The 20,606-nt window shown below is 37.4% G+C and overlaps 1 pseudogene, 1 gene segment (V, D, J or C) and 1 further gene; 2 read left to right on the top strand and 1 right to left on the bottom strand.

Annotated features, from left to right (window-relative positions):
* Positions 1-20,606, bottom strand: part of Igk (immunoglobulin kappa chain complex) — a 3,171,119-nt gene that overhangs the window by 998,328 nt on the left and 2,152,185 nt on the right.
* On the top strand, positions 1,302-1,854 carry Igkv5-48 (immunoglobulin kappa variable 5-48). The segment is given in 2 exon segments: positions 1,302-1,350; positions 1,557-1,854. Coding segments are annotated over 2 exon segments (347 nt in total).
* On the top strand, positions 11,471-11,929 carry Igkv12-49 (immunoglobulin kappa chain variable 12-49; annotated as a pseudogene). The gene is given in 2 exon segments: positions 11,471-11,518; positions 11,636-11,929. Coding segments are annotated over 2 exon segments (342 nt in total).

The raw sequence follows: 20,606 nt of genomic DNA, 5'->3' as shown, positions 1-20,606 counted from the left end.
GGCTCTATGCCCCTGTGTGAGGGAATGCAAGGGCCAGGAAGTATGAGTGGGTATGCTGGGGAGCAGAGCTTGGGGGAGAGGGTATGGCAAAGGTGTTTTTTTGAAGGGGATACCAGGAAAGGGGATAACATTTGAAATGTAAATAAAGAAAATATCCAATAAAAAATTTTCAGAAAAAATGAAACTGTTTCCATTTCCTAACTATAGTGAATATAGCTGCAAAATATATGTATGTGCTTTTATGTCTGTTGTAGTCTGAAGAGCCCTTTAGGTATATCCACAGAAATGGCATAGCTTGGTCATGTAGTAGTGTTATCTGTAGCTATTTGAGAAAATTGCACGCTGGTTTTACAGTTATTACATTCCCATCAGCAATGAAGTGGGGCTCCTCTTTATTCCTTTCCTCGTTGCTGAAGTGTCTTGGTAGTCTTTGTTATATTTACTGAGGCTCTTCCAAAGCTTCAACAAAGTTTTTATATAATATATATGCTCGAGCTTGGTTATATGGACCACATGACAGGAACAACTGTTTCTTTTAATGGAACTGATAAAAAATTTCTCTCCTGATCTAGACTGCTGTGGTCTTTTAAGTAGCATGAAAAACATCTGCTAAAGAAGGAATTAGTTTGAACATGCTAGAAATACATCTGTGATACTCTTCATCACTCTTGTTGGAAAGATATGCAAGAAGCACTATTTGGCTATTATTTGGAAAGTGCTATAATGTATTTTGATATCTCAACCTCTGAAATTCTTCTGTATGTTGGCAGATTGTAAACTTTTATAAGGCTTTCATTCTCTTCTCTGGAGAAATATGTCTTTGTAGGCAATCCAGAATTTCTTATTTCTTGCTAATGAAATCTCCTCAGTGTGATATCACTTTAGTTTCATGTGTTGTTATGCTTCATGTAATGTTAAGAAAGTTAAAGATGCTCCAATCCATATTGTAAGAAACATTCCAAGCCATGGAATAAGGCATGGATTTGAGATGCTCTTTATTTCAAACTACTGAATATATCTTAGAGATTTCTTTAGACTGTGTTAAATATGTAACCATTTAAGTAGGAGTCAAGTCTCCTTTAAATCTCAACAGCTCTTCAGGTAACCAACAAAAGGATAAATATTCTAATAAGTCACTAGGAGCATGCTCTTCTGACCAGGTCTTTCTTATAAGCAACATGAAGACAGTATGATTTGCATAAGTTTTTCTTTCTTCTAATGTCCCTGCCTCTTAGAGTATTATAAGAAGATCTTTCTCAGGGATGTGTCATGGTCCACACAAACTCAGGGAAAGTTTGAAGATGGTATCCACACCTCAGTTCCTTGTATTTTTGCTTTTCTGGATTCCAGGTATGACTGTTTGGGTGTGGCAAAAAAGTGGAGATGTTATTTAAATACAAAATTTTCTTGCTTTATTTGGAAGCCAATGTCACATGGGAATTGACTTTCAGTTTAAAGAAATTGATACAATAAAAGTCATTTATTTTTCTAAGTTGTTTAGAAGTGACTTTCATATTCAGTGTTGTGATCTACTAATGTATCTTCTATTTTTCCAGCCTCCAGAGGTGACATCTTGCTGACTCAGTCTCCAGCCATCCTGTCTGTGAGTCCAGGAGAAAGAGTCAGTTTCTCCTGCAGGGCCAGTCAGAGCATTGGCACAAGCATACACTGGTATCAGCAAAGAACAAATGGTTCTCCAAGGCTTCTCATAAAGTATGCTTCTGAGTCTATCTCTGGGATCCCTTCCAGGTTTAGTGGCAGTGGATCAGGGACAGATTTTACTCTTAGCATCAACAGTGTGGAGTCTGAAGATATTGCAGATTATTACTGTCAACAAAGTAATAGCTGGCCAACCACAGTGATGCAGACCATAGCAAAAATCACCAGGAAAGCAGAAGGCTGGGTTGCTTTAGCTATTTCTGGTGGTGTCTCAAACTTCTTCAGAGTGTTTCACAGATGCAGCCATGTGTGATGTTTACAAAAATATGTGGAATGAAGAAGCCCTAAAGTTCTGCTTGACTGTAACATCTTTGCATTCTATTTCAGGACTAGAATACATAGACTACAATTATCCTTTTATAATCAGACAGTCTTCTTGCAGTGTGTTGCCTCCTGAGAAAAATCTCATCATTCATAGACAACAGGAATGATTGATTATTTTTTACCCTTATGATGGTTAGAAAGTCAGATGAAGCATGGACTGAACCCAGAACATGTAGTTTACTCCCATACCCAAAAGACTAGAGAGCTTAGCTTCTAATTTCTCTCTGCATATTTTAGTGTATGTGAACAACTCTTGAATATAAAGTATTATTCATATTTATGGATTTATACAAATTGTCCAATCATATTTGTTAAAAATTGCAAATTTCATGAACGGAGTTTTACAGTTACTAGTTAACAGACAAAAAAATAAAAAATAAAAAGAGATTGAAACAACAAAGTGATATTTGTCAACTGAAGTTTCCAGAAATCTATGGACTTATCTTGAATCATTATAACATAAATGAGTATCAAAACGGAGTTGTTTTTAAAAACAATGAAATAATGGAGGATGTCGTAACATTTTGGTTCACTTTTGCCACCAAAGAATTTTACAGTAATAGATAAAGCTTTAAGATTAGCATTTCACTAAATAAACATCAGTGAAATATTTGTAGGTGCCAGAACAGAGTCTTTGAAAAGAAAAATATCCTTGGTTAAACATTTTACTAAGTATGTAAATAATTCTGACACATCTCTTGATGGTTTAACAAGTTTAAAGAGCATTGCAGAAAGAATCTTCAAACCTTATGTAAACAGCATTTGGGATTTGGAGGCAGGAATATCTCCATGAGTTCAAGTCCATTCTGCTTTCCAGGCCAACTACAGCTACATAGTAAGGACTTGTTTCAAAAACAAAGACAAAATAAATTTTAAAAAAGTTGCTTGGTTGGGCATTTTTATTTTCTTCTATACTCTCTGTGTGCTTTCTCTCTCTCTCTCTCTCTCTCTCTCTCTCTCTCTCTCTCTCTCTCTCTCTCTCTCTCTCTCTCTCTCTCTTTCTCTCCCTCCCTCTCTCTCTCTCTCTCTCTCTCCCCCCTCCCCTCTCTCTCTGTGAAAGATGGAGGTGTGAACCATAGGCAAGCTCAAAGACCCCACAGGACTGATGGTAACTTCCTCTTCTTTCACTCTTAAATTTTGAGACAATGTCTTCTGCCAATGTAGAATTTTCCATTGCCTAGAATAACTCATCAGAGATACACTTAGATCTGCTTTTATTTGTGCTCAAGTGCTGGAGTTATAGTTAAGTGTGGCTGAACCTGGGTTTTATGTGTTGAGAATTTAACTCAAGTTCTCATGTTTATCATGGCAAATACTTTACAGAGATATCTGACTGACCTTGATACTAATTTATTAAAAGTAAAAAGACAGTCTTTACAGTCAGGGTGAGTTATTTGAAGTTAATATATTGCAATACCATTTCATTTATTTTATGTCCAGTTTCTTGTTTATGCATTCATGAGTGAAGTATTTCTAACATTCTAAGGATTGTGAATACCAATAGTCATGGCAATATAGATTCTTTGAAACAATATTTTTCACAAAAGTTTTTCTATATGTTTGTCATTGGAGAAAATGCATACCTAAATAATATATTATATCTCATATTTAGAAATGTATTTTAAGATCTGAGGTTTTTGTGTTTGATTCTATGATTATGAAAATTCATTAATTTTACAAATCATTTATATTTTATTCTTCTAATCCTACATCATGTCACTTTTGAATAAACCTGAAACTTTGTTCTATTGCTATTTAAGTAGACATAATTTAATACTTAAATGGTTTTCCTATTTTGGCTCATTTCTTGAAAATAAAAACAACCAAAATATCCAGAAGATTGTTGATTAAATCTTCTCACCTCAACTATCCCAGATAACAAATGAACAACATTATGTTTTATAAATATAGTGCATTTCCACAATCGCTCCATCCATTGATGGGTTTCTAGGCCCTTTCTCATTTGTAGATAGTATGAATAGAGCAGCAGTGAACTGGATGAACAAGTGGGTCTAAAGTAGGTTGTACAGTCTTTTGGGTATAACCCCAAAAGTAGTATAGCTGTATCTTGAGGTAGATCATACTCCTATTTTTCAGCGTAATCTCTACACAGATTTCTGTAGTACTGAGAGAATTTGTACTTCTACCAGCTATTTCCCTTTCCCCACATCCTCATCATCATGAGCTATCATTTGTTTTGCTGTTCTTGGTTATTCAGACATCCTGACTTATATAAGAGGAAAGCAACACTGAAAGTGGAAGTGGACAAGAATTTCTATCCCTAACCAAGAAACTGTTTGAAATGAAGAACAACTTATAAAGGAAAATTATTTTTCTCAATTGGAGTCTCACTTGGTATATAAAACAAACTTAAGGTTAGGTCCCATTCCCTTCAATGTCAAGCAAAAATGAACTCAGTGGAATTTTTGTGCATTTTGCCTCATACTGCTTTGATTTTTTTTTTTTTTTTGAGACAGGGTTTCTGTGTGTAGCCCTGACTGTCCTGGAACTCACTCTGTAGACCAGGCTGGCCTTGAACTCAGAAATCTGCCTGCCTCTACCTCCCAAGTGCTAGGATTAAAGGCGTGTGCCACCACCTTCTGGCTTTTGTCTTGTTTGTTTGTTTGTTTGTTTTATTTTTTATCATTCAGGCTTTTTGTTGGTTTTTATGAATTTTTATTATTATTGCAGTTATATTTTTAGTTCTGTTATTTTGTTTCTTTATTGTTTTTGGCAGTTTTATTTTTTCAAATGAGAGACTAAAAGGAAGAAGATGGACTTTGGTATAAGTGGATATAGAATGTAAGAATATATACTGTTGCTCTCCTTGTGCTTAGGAACAGTCTATTCAAAGATTCTTGGCAGGACTAAACTCTGATCAGAATGGGATTGGTTGTTCCAATAGCATCCATGCCACTATCGCTCCAGTGAGCATGACTTCCCAGGTCAGCTATTCTAATACTTTGGGTTTACAAGTAGGTAAGACTGATGATGGTTTTCCCCTCCAGCAGTGGCACTTCAGCTTCCAGCACTATGACAGCTAGGCAGTGGGGATGAGATGTTCTAGAAAGAACTAACTTGATTTCTTCTTTCTCAGGAGCTTTGTCAGAAATATCAGTGCTTGATATATGATCTTCTGAGGAAAATGGTAGTAGAATAGAGTATCACATAGACATGGTCTATACAAAAACACATATGGATTAATTTTTCCTCATATGGTTAAATACTAATTCCTGTATTATTCTTAACCTCTTTGTTAAACCAAATAATATGTTAACTGTTTGTAACTGATACTTACAATATTACTTTTATGTATCCAATCCTAAAATCTGGTCCCAGTATTAAAATCCTTATCATCTTTGAATGAAACTCTCAGGAAAATTTGTATTCTGCCTATGATGGATGGAAAAAAATTGTGTTCTATATCAGGACATCTCAAGTTGGAAGTGATGGTGACATATATTTTCATTTAAGAGTATAATTACTTTAGACAAATAGAGATATATGGCTGAATGACACATCTTTTGAGAAAACATGGATTCAGCTTTGTAACTGTATTCTCACTTACTTGATACTGATCTTTACTGTTGCTATAACAAAATATCAGTGCCTATATAGTTTATAAAGAAAAGCTTTCTTACCAGAGTTCTATATTCTGAAAATGAACAATCAAAGCTTGCCATCTAGTGATTGCCATATGCAGGGATCCATCCCATAATCAGCTTCCAAATGCTGACACCATTGCATACACTAGCAAGATTTCGCTGAAAGGACCCAGATATAGCTCTCTCTTGTGAGACTATGCCGGGGCCTAGCAAACACAGAAGTGGATGATCACAGTCAGCTATTGGATGGGTCACATGGCCCCTAATGGAGGAGCTAGAGAAATTACCCAAGGAGCTAAAGGGAACTGCAACCCTATAGGTGGAACAACATTATGAACTAACCAGTACCCAGGAGCTCTTGTCTTTAGCTGCATATGTATCAAAAGATGGCCTAGTCGGCCATCACTGCAAAGAGAGGCCCATTGGACTTGCAAACTTTATATGCCCCAGTACAGGGGAACGCCAGGGCCAAAAAGGGGGAGTGGGTGGGTAGGGGATTGGGGGGGGTGGGTATGGGGGACCTTTGGGATAGCATTGAAAATGTAAACGAGGAAAATGCCTAATTTAAAAAAAAAAAAAGCTTGCCATCATCTTACCCATGTCTAAGATTTTTTTCTCTCTTTACTATATCACATTTCTGTACCATGGGTCTGAGTAACTTTATCCCTATAATCCTTTATATTGTTTACATTTATGTACATGTAAAAATTTTTGTTTTTAGACATTGAAAATCAGTTTTCCAAACCATATCTAACTACCCTCTGCGGAGATGATACTTGCTATAGATTTGGAGGAGGGGGAGCTAATCCTTTCAACTATGTACCTACTGGTAAGCATAACAGGCTCCAAACAGTAGTCCTAGTCCAATGGACCATTACGGAGACTCTCCAGCTGTGAGTTGGGACCACTTTGAGTGGCTAATGACCCTTTCACAGGAATCATCAATCATCATCAGAAATATAAGATGTACACATTACAATTCATAAGAGTAGCAAAGTTACAGTTATGAAGTAGGGATTTTAAATAATTTTGTACTTGAGACTCACCAGAACATGAGAAACTATATTAAAGTGTTACAACATTAGGACAGTTGAGCAACTCTGGTCCAACAGAAGGCATTGGTTAATAGGTCATAAAAACAAACCAATGTTCTGATTCTTGGGAAGACACTTGGATGCAAGAGAGCAGGGGGATAGAGATGGTAGATGATTGGGGAAGAGAATAATCAGAATTTATTATATGGACATATGAGATTGTCAAAGAAGTAGTAAAAGTTTTAAAAGTTAAGGCCTACCACAAGTTAGCATTTGATGTACTGGCCACTCTTATCACTGCTTTCTTGGTTCAAGTATGGTTTGTCCAATATAGGTTCATATTTTAGAAGCTTAGAACCCATTATAGTGCAACAAAAGGGGTAAGTAAATTTAAGAAAAAATTCCACTCACTTTGAATAAGGTTTCTGTGCTAATTTTAAACTTATGTGCACATTTTCATTGATTTTATTTTTCATTCAAAATAGACTTTACATACAATGTCTTCTGACTATATTTTTCTATTTTATTAATTTTTAATAAACCCTGTCACAGGCTTCCTTCCTGTCCTAGCCAATTTATGTTCCCAGAGACACACAGCCTTTATATTTTAATGTGCTTTAAGTATCACACTGGCTGAGTAACTGCCTAAACACTAAGTTATTCGAACCTACCTCCCAATGATAAGCCCATATTACTACTTTCTAATTTCTATATTCCATCCTGGCTGATGTTGACCCAATTGAGCAGCCCTTTGTGCTCTTGTCCTCTTTACACGGAGGCTCTGCTTCTCCCACCCCCTACATACTATTTCCCTTCAATGCAGGTCTCTGAGCCCCCCTTTCCTCCTCATATTCCCAAGACCAGGAACCCTAAGGCCTGCCTATGGCCCATGTCTTTTCTCCTCAGCTATTGGCTGCTGGCATATTTATTTACCAATCAGAATTAACTTGAGTCAGTTCCTAAAATGTATGTGCAGAGCCTCTCTTGCAAACAATCTTAGGGTGCCCAATTAGTGTTAGAATACAAACAGCTACAGTATTCCTTCCCCCACATCCTGTGAGATCCTGCCCACCTCCTGTATCATCTAAATCCACACCCCCTGTGATCATAGCTCCCTGTAAATTTGTCCTCTGTTTCCATGAGAAACCACGTTCTTACTCCCATTTGACACATCTCTCTTTATTGAGAATCATATAATTAGGGAGACCTGGATGAGGTGAATATATTGTTCACAGGGAGGGTGATTAAAATTTTTACTTCTTGAAGCTTTTAGAAATTTTTATGTATCAGAGAACATCAATCCTCAAAAATTGCAGAGATTTTTAAATGAATCTGAAGAAAAAACTTTCATAAATGGCATCCAACATAAAGCAATTAGAACTAAAGCTTATATACCCTTTTAATGTGAATAGAGGGTGCTTATTAGCATCCTCAATATTTATCAAATTTGGTAACATTAAAGGGCATAGGAAGACATAGAATGAGTAACACTAAAAAAAAGCCATACTTGACATAATATACATCTGACATAAAGTCTAAAAAAAAATACTTGATATGATACAGCTGACAGAATAGCTCCAGCTTGATAGAAAGTGAAAAAGATCATTAAGGTGTATCATTCACTGGTTTTCTATAACTTTCTTTTCTAAATATATTTTCTATCTTGAATCTTTCTAATAGTATAACTATGCAAATAAAATTTTCTGTGTTCATTTTTTTCTTCTTTGGAAGACTATCTGCAGCTTTTTATAAATGATAGAATATATTACAACACTCCTATATTTTTGGCCTTGAAGAAATTGGCTGTGAACCAATATGAATTTGAACCTCAGATATCTAAAATCTCTTGTTACTTTTCTTGCAAGGATCTGAGGGCTTGTACTTTCTTCACACTGAATATGTAGCACCTATGCTTTGGTTTACCAGTACTCTTCGGTCAACAAGACATAGACCACAATTCAGGCACCGGAACTACGATACTAAAATTAGGCAAGCCTAGTTTTTAAATTAGATATTTACTTCATTTACATTTCAAATGCTATCCCAAAAGTCCCCTATACCCTCTCCCCACCCGGATCTCCAACCCACCCACTCCTGCTTCATGGCCCTGGCATTCCCCTGTACTGGGGCATATAATCTTCACAAGACTAAGGGCCTCTCATCCCATTGATGACCTACTAGGCCATCTTCTGCTACATATGCAACTAGAGACACAAGCTCAAGTCTTCCTTTAGGTGATGCTTTTTTTTTTCTTCTGAGTAATTCCATCAATTTATATATTTCTATGGATAAGAAAATTTGGATGCTTATGCAAGTTTAACCAGAAGTTTGAGAGTTAGATCATAGATGGACCATAGAAATATGTGCTCTAAGAGAATGAAGTGTGCTAGAAAATGTGCTTTCAGAGGATTGTGAAAAGGACTGATGTAGAGTAGTGAGAGACTCACCAAGTTCTTCCATTGTATCATGTCTTGTATCCAGGAATAACTGTAGACTGTTATGAGAATGCAACTTCATGAAGGAGGTGAAGTTAGAGGTAGCACCTGAAAGAACCTAGGCACTGTGTCAATCCATCCATAAAGCATGTGTGTCGCAAGTGAGGTCAAGCATTCCAGGTAATAAGACAGGAAATAATCTTCTCTGTTGAGTGCCTCAGGTGTGAGGCCTGTAAATCACACTGAGCATGTATCAGGGTAACAGTAAATTCACTTCTGCTTCTATGTAGAGAACAAATACAGCTCACATAATGACAATGTGTATGAGTGTCCTGGGCTAAACTTTATGAAACAGAGAAATAAATTAGTATTTTATTGACTGTGTTTATTGGCATGATTTTATTGCTTAGTCAAAGCACGTATATATGGTATTAGTATATAAAATATATTAATATTTGTGAATAGAATTCGCGCTAGATGAAAATTTTTATCTCTATTGCACATAACTATATCTTTGATATATCCCTGAATGGAAACACTGTGACCACATACTTCAGATTCACCCACATCATTAGTTTTTCAGATCAATCAGTTTATTGACCTATCTACCTACCCATTCTTTCTGACACAACTACTGTGTTAATCAACATCTTCAGGACATGGCTATGTGTCAGTCTCACCCTGTAAAATCTGTCTCTTAAAGTATGGTTGTCTGTACATGAAAACTATTCCCATTCAACCATTCATAGAAACTCACACTAAGTCTGGACACTTCTATAAATACAATTCCCCATATATATCTTCTACCTTTACTTTCTTATAATGCTCTTTCTCCACACAGCCTGGTCTTCTTCTGTCCTAAACATAGACTAATATACATATCTTCCTTAATATTTAGAAAAGTTTGGTGCCCATAGCATATGCAAGTGTGAGATCCATTAAATATTTTAGGACATTTCTAATTATTTCTAAGAGAATACTCACATACATCTAATATATAACTTGTGATAAAACTGGAATGAAGTCATGTGCCAAAATCTGCAGACTCACAGGAATATTGGATATAGTTATAATCCCAGATGAATCTAGGAATGGAGCTCATGTGCATAGAAAGAGCAGAGAAAACCCACGGCATTGTCTGGCTTGATGGAAGCAAATCTTCAGTAGCTGAGCTGTCATAAATAATTAAAGTGAGATTATTTACCTGAAAATATGGGTTATTTATGCGAGATTTCTTCTTTCCTTACAAACCACACCTTCTAGTATTATTCTATTACTCTTCTGAGAATAATTGTGAATAAGAAGCTGCAAGGTGAATTCTGGTGCTCAGTCCAAACTTCTACAAAAGGCTCCCATACCCAATGCTCAGAGAACATTTAAGGAAAGGAAGTGGAAAGACAGATAAAGCTAGAGGATAAGGCAGTTTCCTATGAGGTTTTATGGAATAGTAAATAAATAATCTATCTATCTATCTATCTATCTATCTATCTATCTATCTATCCATGTTTTGTCTCAACAACCTAACTACTAAAATGTGAATTGAACTAGGAAAATACCAATGAACATGACAACCAGGATGGTCAAAAGCCTATGAGGCTTTATATTTACAAAATCTATAGAGAAACTGGTAAAAATGCTAGCAGAAGAGGTGCTCCTCATTAGGGAAGAACACAATAATTATTGTCCACGTTGTAAAAGTCAGCCATGAAAACATACATACAATAAATGTTACATGGATTCAATGAGTTATATTTAGGAATTTGCTTGTGAGTGTGTTTACAAATATGTGAGTCCATACAAAATAATTAATGGAAAAAGAGGCCATGAATTTGAAAGAGGACAGGACATGTATTTGGTGGGACTTGGAATATGGAAAGGTAAGGGGAAAATTTGTAATAAAAATTCAGGTTCCTAAATAAACACAGGAAAAAAAACAGAAGAATTTGTATGGCCACAATAACATCTACCTTTAGCTTTGAAAGGTCATGGAACCAATTATATACTGTCTAGAATGGTACAATGTTTGAAGCAGCCTGATATGGAGGAAAACATAACAAGGAAACCACATAGAACATGATAGAAATCAAAATAAGGTGCACCTCATTCACAGTTGCTATTATCTCTTGTTCAAAGAGAAGCACACACTCCACAAATAAATCTTGTTTGAGCCTCAATTTCAAATATAAAAGAATCAGGGGCCTTCAATGATCAACTAAATTGATGAGTCCCGCAGCTATGCCTACACTTTGCTGGTTTGCATGTACCCAAAGCACAGCCCACTGACATGAGGACTTCTTCACCATCAGGTCACACGCTATCCTGGAGTCATCCTCACATAGGTCACAGCACAGATATGAGTATGCCCACTCAGCACTAAGGTTGTTGATGCTGTGGCTTACAGGTAATGAATACAGCACTGGAAATTTATTCAACTGGGTGTAGTCAGTCCTCGTTGGTCTCAGTGAAAATCCTCTTGCAACAGAGTTAAAAATGGGGAATTTTAATTTTTCAATCATAGATGCCAGATGTGACATCCAGTTGACTCACTCTCCAGCCTCCCTGTCTTTGTCTGTGAGAGAAAGCATCATAGTCAGATGTCTAAAAAGTGAGAAAATTTATAGTGAATTACATTGGTATCAGCAGAAACAGGGAAAATCTTCTCAGCTCCTGATCTACAGTACAACCAGCTTGGCAGATGATGTGCCATCACGGTTCAGTGGCAGCGGATCTGGTACACAATATTCTCTGAGTGAGGGCAATCCTGCCAGTTTCTAGGAGAGTAAGAAAACTGCAAAAATGTGAGAAGAAAACTCAGTTTAAATTGATTTTATTAACCTGGATCAGACTTGGGGTGTCTGGTGTCAGGTAGTCTATTCCCAACAAACTTAAACATAGTATAGTTTGGAAAAAAATTCCTGGTGTAACATAATCCCTGGTACACAAAGATGTACAATTATGTAGAAACTCATCCTGAATTTTAGAGACAGGCTATCTATACTATCTTAAGATCTAAAGGAAGACTCTGGCATGTTTTTGGTCATAATGAAAATATGGACATCATTTGTGCTATTAGCCACTGCTGATCTTGGTTGGTAGAGCTAAAGGGAATAGCAACCCTACAGAAAAACCAATAATACCAACTATCCTGCACCCCTGGGAGCTCCCAGAGACAAAGCCACCATGCAGAAAGCATACATGGGTTGGTCCATGGCCCCTAGCACATATGGAGAAGAGGACTGTTTTTCCTGGCTTCAGTGGAAGAGCAGGTGTCTAATCTTGTAAAGATTTATGCCTCAGGAAAAAGGATATGGTGGTAGAGGGATGAGGTAGGGAGGGTTGGATGGATGAGGGGGGTAGGTGGTTGAGGACAGTGGGTAGATAGGGTTGGGAGCAGCATCTCAGAGGCAAATGGGGGGTAGAGTGAAGAACTCCTGGAAAGGGGACTGGGAGTGATCAAAATTTGGAATATAAATAAATAAGATTTAAATTTTAAAAAGACTAGAAAAGAGTGTGATTTAAAATACCATACAATAACTATACACATCTACTCTTTCTATTCAATGCTTAGAAAGAACACATACACAACTGACTCCCAGACTGGCTTCTTCAATCTTAGCCAACAGCACCAATTTCTTGAAAGAAACATTTTTTTTTCTATTATGGAGTGGTAAATTATTGTCATTCTCACATAGGTTGTGTATTTTGTATTAATACCATCTATTTATATAACTTCAAAATGCTGTTTGATGTTATAATTTATCATTCAAGTGACTGTTGGATTGCACTAATTTGTTTATATTCAGAAAAAAAATTTCATCGTAGATTGATCCAAGAGTTCCAGAGATATCCTATATATCACTAGCCCCAATTCATGTACCAGTATCAGCATCTGCATTACAGTGGTATACCTATCACAATCAATGGGCCCACACTGGCCCACCATTATCAATCAGAAGGCAGAGCTTACCTTTTGATTCTATCTTGGTTTACAAAACAAGACTTTCAACACATGAGTAATGAGAAATATTTTTCATTGTAGTTACATACAATGTTTCACTATGTTCTGAGGCCTGATCATTTTATCTTTCTCTTCTCCTAATAATTAATATTTAATCATTATTTTATTGTTTCTATAATTTGCCCTTTCTCGGCATTTTATAAAGTTTTGTGTTAACGTAACAACTGACCATAATGGAAGGAATAGGGGATGGACTGAAGGACTTGAAGGGGATTGAAACCCCATAGGAAGAACAACTGTATCAACTAACTGGACCACCAAGTGCTTCAAAGAACAAAACAACCAATCAAAGAGTACACATAGAGGGACCCATGGCTGCAGCTGCTTATGTAGCAGAGAATTTCCTTATCTGGCATCAGCGTGAGGGGAGGCCTTTGGTTCTGTGGATACTTGGTACCCCAGCATAAGAGGACACTAGAGCAGTGAGGCTAGAATGGATGTGTGGGTAGGGTAACACCCTCATAGAGGCAAAGGGGAGGGGGGATGTGATGGTGGTTTTTAGAGTGGAAACCGGGAATGGGAACAACAATTGAAATGTAAATAAATAAAATAATAATTAAAACAGTATAGAGTTTTTATTTTGTCTTTCTGAATAAAATTGTTGTTTTCATGCAGTTTAAGTCCCCAACCCCTCATTTCTTATTTGTCTGAATGGTACCCCATGCCTGGTTACCTCATATCATATTCATCCATTAATCTATTGAAAATTATTATATTTAATCTTTGGATGTGGTAATTAAGAGTACATTTATTTTTTGAAAAATATTCTGTATACCTTTATAAAATGCCAACATGAGTTTTCAATGTGGAAATGATATTTCAACACCTTTGAGTAAATTAAAAAGATACATTATTTGTTATTTGACTGATAAGCCAACATATAGAATAATAAAAAAAGTCATACATATGACAGGTTATTAGGGTCTACAGTAATACCTGCAAGTTTCATGTCAATTTGATACAAGTTAGAGTTTTTTGAGTAAAGGAAATCACTATTAAAAAAAACTTTCTTCATAAAAGTGGCCTATAGATAAATTTCTGCACCCTTGGGCATTTGGTCCTGGATATTATAAGAAATTAGGCTGAGCAAGTCATGAGGAACAAGCTAATGAGCAGATTTCTTCATTTCCTCAGCATCATCTCCTACATCCAGGTAGTTGCACTGCTTTTGCTCTGCCATGAACTTCTTCAGTGACTAAAGCTACTCTGAGACATGTAAGGTGAAAGAAACCATTTCCTCTTCAAGTTGCTTTGACCATGTTGTTCATCTTAGCACTAAAAAACCTAATAAGAACAACAGTACACAAACAATGCAAAAAAAAAACAAACAAAAAAAACAAAACAAAAAAAAAACCCAAAAACCCCAAAGCAAATATAAAAAGGAAAACAACCCAACTGGAATTGTGATGGGAATTACATTGAATCTGTAGATTGCTTTCAGCAAGATAGCCATTTTGACTATATTACTCATGCCAATCTATGAGCATGGCAGAGCTTTCCATATTCTGGCATCATCATTGATTTCTTTCTCAGAGACTTGAAATTCTTATCATACAGATCTTTCATTTCCTTAGTTAGAGTCACACCAAGGTATTTTCTATTATTTGTCACTATTGTGAAAGGTGTTGTTTCCCTAATTTCTTTCTCAGGCTGTTTATTCTTTTTTGTACAGAAAGGCCCCTGATTTCTTTGAGTTAATTTTATATCCAGCTACTACACTGAAGTTGTATATCAGGTTTAGGATTTCTCTGGTGGAATTTTTAGGATCACTTATATATACTATCATATCACCTGCAAATAATGATATTTTGACTTCTTCCTTTCCAATTTGTATTCCTTTGATCCCTTTTGTGGTCTAATTGCTCTGGCTAGGACTTCAAGTACTATGTTGGATGGGTAGGGAAAGAATGGTGAGCCTTATCTAGTCCCTGATTTTATTGGGATTGCTTCCACTTTCTCACCATTTAGTTTGATGTTGGCTACTGGTTTGCTGTAGATTGCTTTTATTATGTTTAGGTAGGGGATTTGACTTCCTGATCTTTCCAACACATTTATCATGATGAGGTGTTAGATTTTGTTGAATGCTTTCTCACTATCAAATGAGATGAACATGTGGTTTTTGTCTTTGAGTTTGTTTACATAGTGGATTACAGTTATGGATTTCCATATATTGAACCATCCTTGCATCCCTGGGATGAAGCCTATATGATCATGATGGATCACATCCCACATTGTTTTGATGTGTTCTTGAATTCGGTTTGTGAGAATTTTATTGAGTATTTTTGCATCAATATTCATAAGGGAAATTGGTCTGAAGTTCTCTTTCTTTGTTGGGTCTTTGTGTGGTTTAGTTATCAGAGTAATCTTGCTTCATAGAATGAAATGGGTAGAGTACCTTCTGTTTCTATTTTGTGAAAAAGTTTGAGGAGAATTGGAATTAGGTCTTCTTTGAAGGTCTGATAAAACTCTGCACTAAACCCATCTGGTCCTGGGATTTTTTTACTTGGAAGATTATTAATGACTGCTTTTCTTTCTTTCAGGGATATGGGGCTGTTTAGATCCTTAAGGTTATATTGATTTAACTTGGGTAACTCGTATCTGTCTAGGAAGTTGTCCATTTCATCCAGGTTTTCCAGTTATGTTGAGGATAGCTTTTTGTAGTAGGATCTGATGATGCTTTGGATTTCCTCAAGTTTTGGTGCTATGTTTCCCATTCATTTCTGATTTTTGTTAATTAGCATACTGTCCCTGTGCCCTCTAATTAGTCTAGCTAAGAGTTTCTTTCCATGGTTCTTTTTGTTTCTATTTAGTTGATTTCAGCCTTGAGTTTGATTATTTCCTGCTATCTATTCTTCTTGGGAAAATTTGCTTCCTTTTGTTCTACAGCTTTTAGATGTGCTTCAGGCTGTTAGGGCATGCTCTCTTTAGGTTTTTTGTTGTTGTTGCTTTTGTTTTTTTGGTGGCATTCAGAGCTATGAGTTTTCCTCTTAGGACTGCTTTCATTGTGTCCCATAAATTTGGGTATGTTGTGGCTTCATTTCCATTAAACTCTTAAAAGTCTTTAATTTCTTCCTTTATTTCTTCCTTGACCAAGGTATCATTGGGTAGTGTTTGTTCACTTTCCTTGTGAATGTTGACTTTCTATTATTTATGACAGTATTGAAGATCAGCCTTAGTCTGTGCTGATCTGATAGGATGCATGGGATTATTTCAATATTTTCGTATCTGTTGAGGCCTGTTTTGTGACTGATTATATGGTCAATTTTGGAGAAGATACCATGAGGTGCTGAGAAGAAGGTATATCCTTTTTGTCTAGGGTAAAATATTTCACAACTTCTGTTAGTTTCACTGAGTCTTTGTTTAGATTCTGTTTCCAGGAACTGTCCATTGATGAGAGTGGGGTGTTAAAGTCTCCCACTATTATTGTGTGTAGTCCAATGTGTTCTTTGAGTTTTACTAAAGGTTCTTTACTGAATGTGGATGCTCTTGCATTTGGAGCATAGATATTCAGAATTGAGGCTTCATTTAAGAAGATTTTACCTTTTATGAGTATGAAGTGCCCCTCCTTGTCTTTTTTGATAACTTTGGGTTGGAAGTAAATTTTATTCTATATTAGAATGGCTTCTCCAGCTTGTTTCTTCAGACCATTTGCTTGGAAAATTATTTTCCAGCCTCTTACTATGAGGTAGTGTCTGTCTTTGTCCCTGAGGTTGGTTTCCTGTATACCACAATATATTGGGTCCTGTTTATGTACCTAGTCTGTCAGTCTATGTCTTTTTATTGGGGAATTGAGTCCATTGATATTAAGAGTTATTAAGGAAAAGTAATTGTTACTTCCTGTTATTTTTCTTATTAGACTTGGGATTTTGTTTTTGAGGCTATCTTCTTTTAGGTTTGTTAAAGGATTACTTTCTTGCTTCTTCTAGGGTGTCATTCCCTCCTTGTGTTGGAGTTTTCCCTTTATTACCTTTGAAGGGCTGGGTTCTTAGAAAGATATTGTATGAATTTCATTTTGTCATGGAATACTTTTGTTTGTCCATCTATGGTAATTGAGAGTTTTGCTGGGTATAGTAGCCCGGTCTGGCATTTGTGTTGTCTCAGGATCTGTATAACATCTTGACAGGATCTTTTCTCTTTCATAGTCTCTGGTGAGAAGTTTGGTGTAATTCTTTTTTTTTTAATTTTAACTTTTAACTTCTTTTTTATTTATTTTTATTAGATATTTTCTTTTTTAAAAATATTTTTTATTATTATGTATTTTCCTCAATTACATTTAGAATGCTATCCCAAAATTCCCCCATACCCTCCCCCCACTTCCCTACCGACCCATTCCCATTTTTTGGCCCTGGCATTCCCCTGTACTGGGACATGTAAAGTTTGCATGTCCAATGGGCATCTCTTTCCAGTGATGCCAACTAGGCCATCTTTTGATACATATGCAGCTAGAGTCAAGAGCTCTGGGGTACTGATTAGTTCATAATATTGTTGCACCTACAGGGTTGCAGATCTCTTTAGCTCCTTGTATACTTTCTCTAGCTCCCCCATTGGGGGCCCTGTGTTCCATCCAATAGCTGACTGTGAGCATCTACTTATGTGTTTGCTAGGCCCCAGCCTAGTCTAACAAGAGACAGCTATATCAGGGTCCCTTTATATACATTTCAAATGCTATCCCGAAAGTTCCCTATACGCTCCCTCCAACCTGCTCCCCTACCCACCCACTCCCACGTTTGGCCCTGGCATTCCCCTGTACTGGGGCATATAAGTTTGCAATACCAAGGGGCCTCTCTTCCCTGTGATGGCAGACTAGGCCATCTTCTGCTTCATATGCAGCTAGAGATATGAGCTCTGGGGGTACTGGCTAGTTCGTATTGTTGTTCCACCTATAGGGTTGCAGACCCTTTCAGCTCTTTGGGTGCTTTCTCTAGCTTCTCCATTGGGGGCCCTGTGTTCCATCTTATAGATGACTGTGAGCATCCACTTCTGTATTTGCCAGGCACTGGCATAGCCTCATACGAGACAGATATAACAGGGTCCCTTCAGCAAAATCTTCTGGTATATGCAATAGTGTCTGGGTTTGGTGGCTGACTATGGGATGGATCCCCTAGTGGGGTAGGCTCTGGATAGCCCATTCTTTCATTTTAGCTCCAACCTTTATCTCTGTTGCTTTTTCGTGAGTATTTTGTTCCCTATTCTAAGGAGGAAGGAAGTATCTACCCATTGGTCTTCCCTCGTATTGATTTTCTTGTATTTTGAAAATTGTTTCTTGGGTGCTCTATGTTTCTGTACTAATAACCACTTATGAGTGAGTGCATATCTAATGAGTTCTTTTGTTATTGGGTTACCTCACTAAGGATGATATCCTCCAGATTCATTCATTTGTCCAAGCATTTCATAAATCCATTTTTTTTGATAGCTGAGTAGTACTCCATTGTGTAAATATACCACCTTTTCTGTATCCATTCCTCTGTTCTGGGACATCAGGGATCTTTTCATCTTCTGGCTATGATAAATAAGGCTGTTATTTACATAGTGGAGCATGTGTTCTTATTAACAGTTAGAACTTTTTCTGGGTATATACCCAGGAGAGTTATTGCTGGATCTTCCGGTAGTATTATGTCCAATTTTCTGAGGAACCTCCAGACTGACTTCCAGAGTGGTTGTACAAGCTTGCAATCCCACCAACAACGGAGGAGTGTTCCTCTTTCTCCACATCCTTGCCAGCATCTGCTGTCACCTGAATTTTAGATCTTAGCCATTCTGACTGGTATGATGTGGAATTTCCAGGTTGTTTTGATTTGCATTTCCCTCATGATTAAGGATGGTGAACATTTTTTCCAGGTGCTTTTCAGACATTTGATACTCCTCAGTTGAGAATTCTTTGTTTAGCTCTGAACCCCATTTTTAATGGGATTATTTGAATTTCTGGAGTCCAGCTTCTTGAGCTCTTTGTATTTATTGGATATTAGTCCCATATCACATTTAGTATTGGTAAAAATCCTTTCCCAGTCTGTTGGTGGCCATTTTGTCTTTTTGACAGTGTCTTTTGCCTTACAGAAGCTTTGTAATTTTATGAGGTCCCATTTGGAAATTCTTGATCTTACAGCACAAGCCATTGCTGTTCTGTTTAGGAATTTTTCCCCTGTGCCCATATCTTAAAGGCTTTCCCCCACTTTCTTCCCTATTAATTTCAGTGTCTCTTGTTTATGTGGAGGTCTTTGATCCACTTAGACTTGAGATTTGTAGGAGATAAGAATGGATCAATTCCCATTCTTCTAATTGATAACTGCCAGTTGTGCCAGCACCATTTGTTGAAAATGTTGTCTTTTTTCCACTGGATGGTTTTAGCTCCCTTGTCAAACATCAAGTGACCATAAGTGTGTGGATTCATTTCTGGGTCTTCAATTCTATCCCATTGATCTACGTATCTGTCACTTTGTCTGGTGTAATTCTTGTGGGGAGCCGCCCTCACATTCGCCCGTTGCAAGATGGCGCTGACATCCTGTGTTCTAAGTGGTAAAGAAATAATCTGCGCATGTGCCAAGGGTAGTTCTTCACTCCATGTGCTCTGCCTTCCCCGTGACGACAACTCGGCCGATGGGCTGCAGCCAATCAGGGAGTGACACGTCCTAGGCGGAGGATAATTCTCCTTAAAAGGGACGGGGTTTCGCCATTCTCTCTCTTGCTTTTGCTCTTGCACTCTTGCACTCTTGCGCTCTTGCGCTCTGGCTCCTAAAGATGTAAGCAATAAAGCTCTTGCTCCCTTGCTCTTGCTCTCTCTTGCTCTCTTGCGCTCTGGCTCCTAAAGATGTAAGCAATAGAGCTCTTGCTCTTGCTCTCTTGCTCCTGAAGATGTAAGCAATAAAGTTTTGCCGCAGAAGATTCCGGTTTGTTGCGATCTTCCTGGCCAGTCGCGTGAACGCGAGTAAGAGTTGGTGCCGAAACCCGGGATGAGAAGACCTGGGACGAGAAATCCCGGGATGAGAAAACCCGGGACGGTTACCATCACCGGCGCAAGGAAGATCCCTCATTCCGGAACCAGAACTCGGGTCACGGTCATAAAGGTTCCCATAAAACAGACTGTTGAGAAGGATCCAGCCTGGATTCAGAACTCTTCAGCTGGGGAACGGTGGTCATGAAGTGTTCCCGCAACACAGACTGTTGAGAAGGATTCAACTGCGTGAATTCAGAACTCTTCAGCTGGGGAACAGGGTACCCGTAAGTATAGCTTTACAAGGTAAGTCTGGTCTTGAACTTTCTAACGAAATTCAAGACAGTCTATCAGAAGTAAAGTGGGAAATAGCTTTACAAGGTACGTCTGGCCTTGAACTTTCTAACGAAATTCAAGACAGTCTATCAGAAGTAAAGCGGGAAATAGCTTTACAAGGTATGTTTGGCCTTGAACTTTTTCTAGTGTTAGGAGCCTTTTTGTTCCTTTTCACATGTTATCAAGCGGTTAAGGCAGGGCTGCAAA

This window comes from Mus musculus, chromosome 6, assembly GCF_000001635.26.
Source record: "Mus musculus strain C57BL/6J chromosome 6, GRCm38.p6 C57BL/6J".
In the NCBI taxonomy this organism is placed as follows: Eukaryota; Metazoa; Chordata; class Mammalia; order Rodentia; family Muridae; genus Mus; species Mus musculus.
This window is presented reverse-complemented; position numbering and strand designations above follow the sequence as displayed.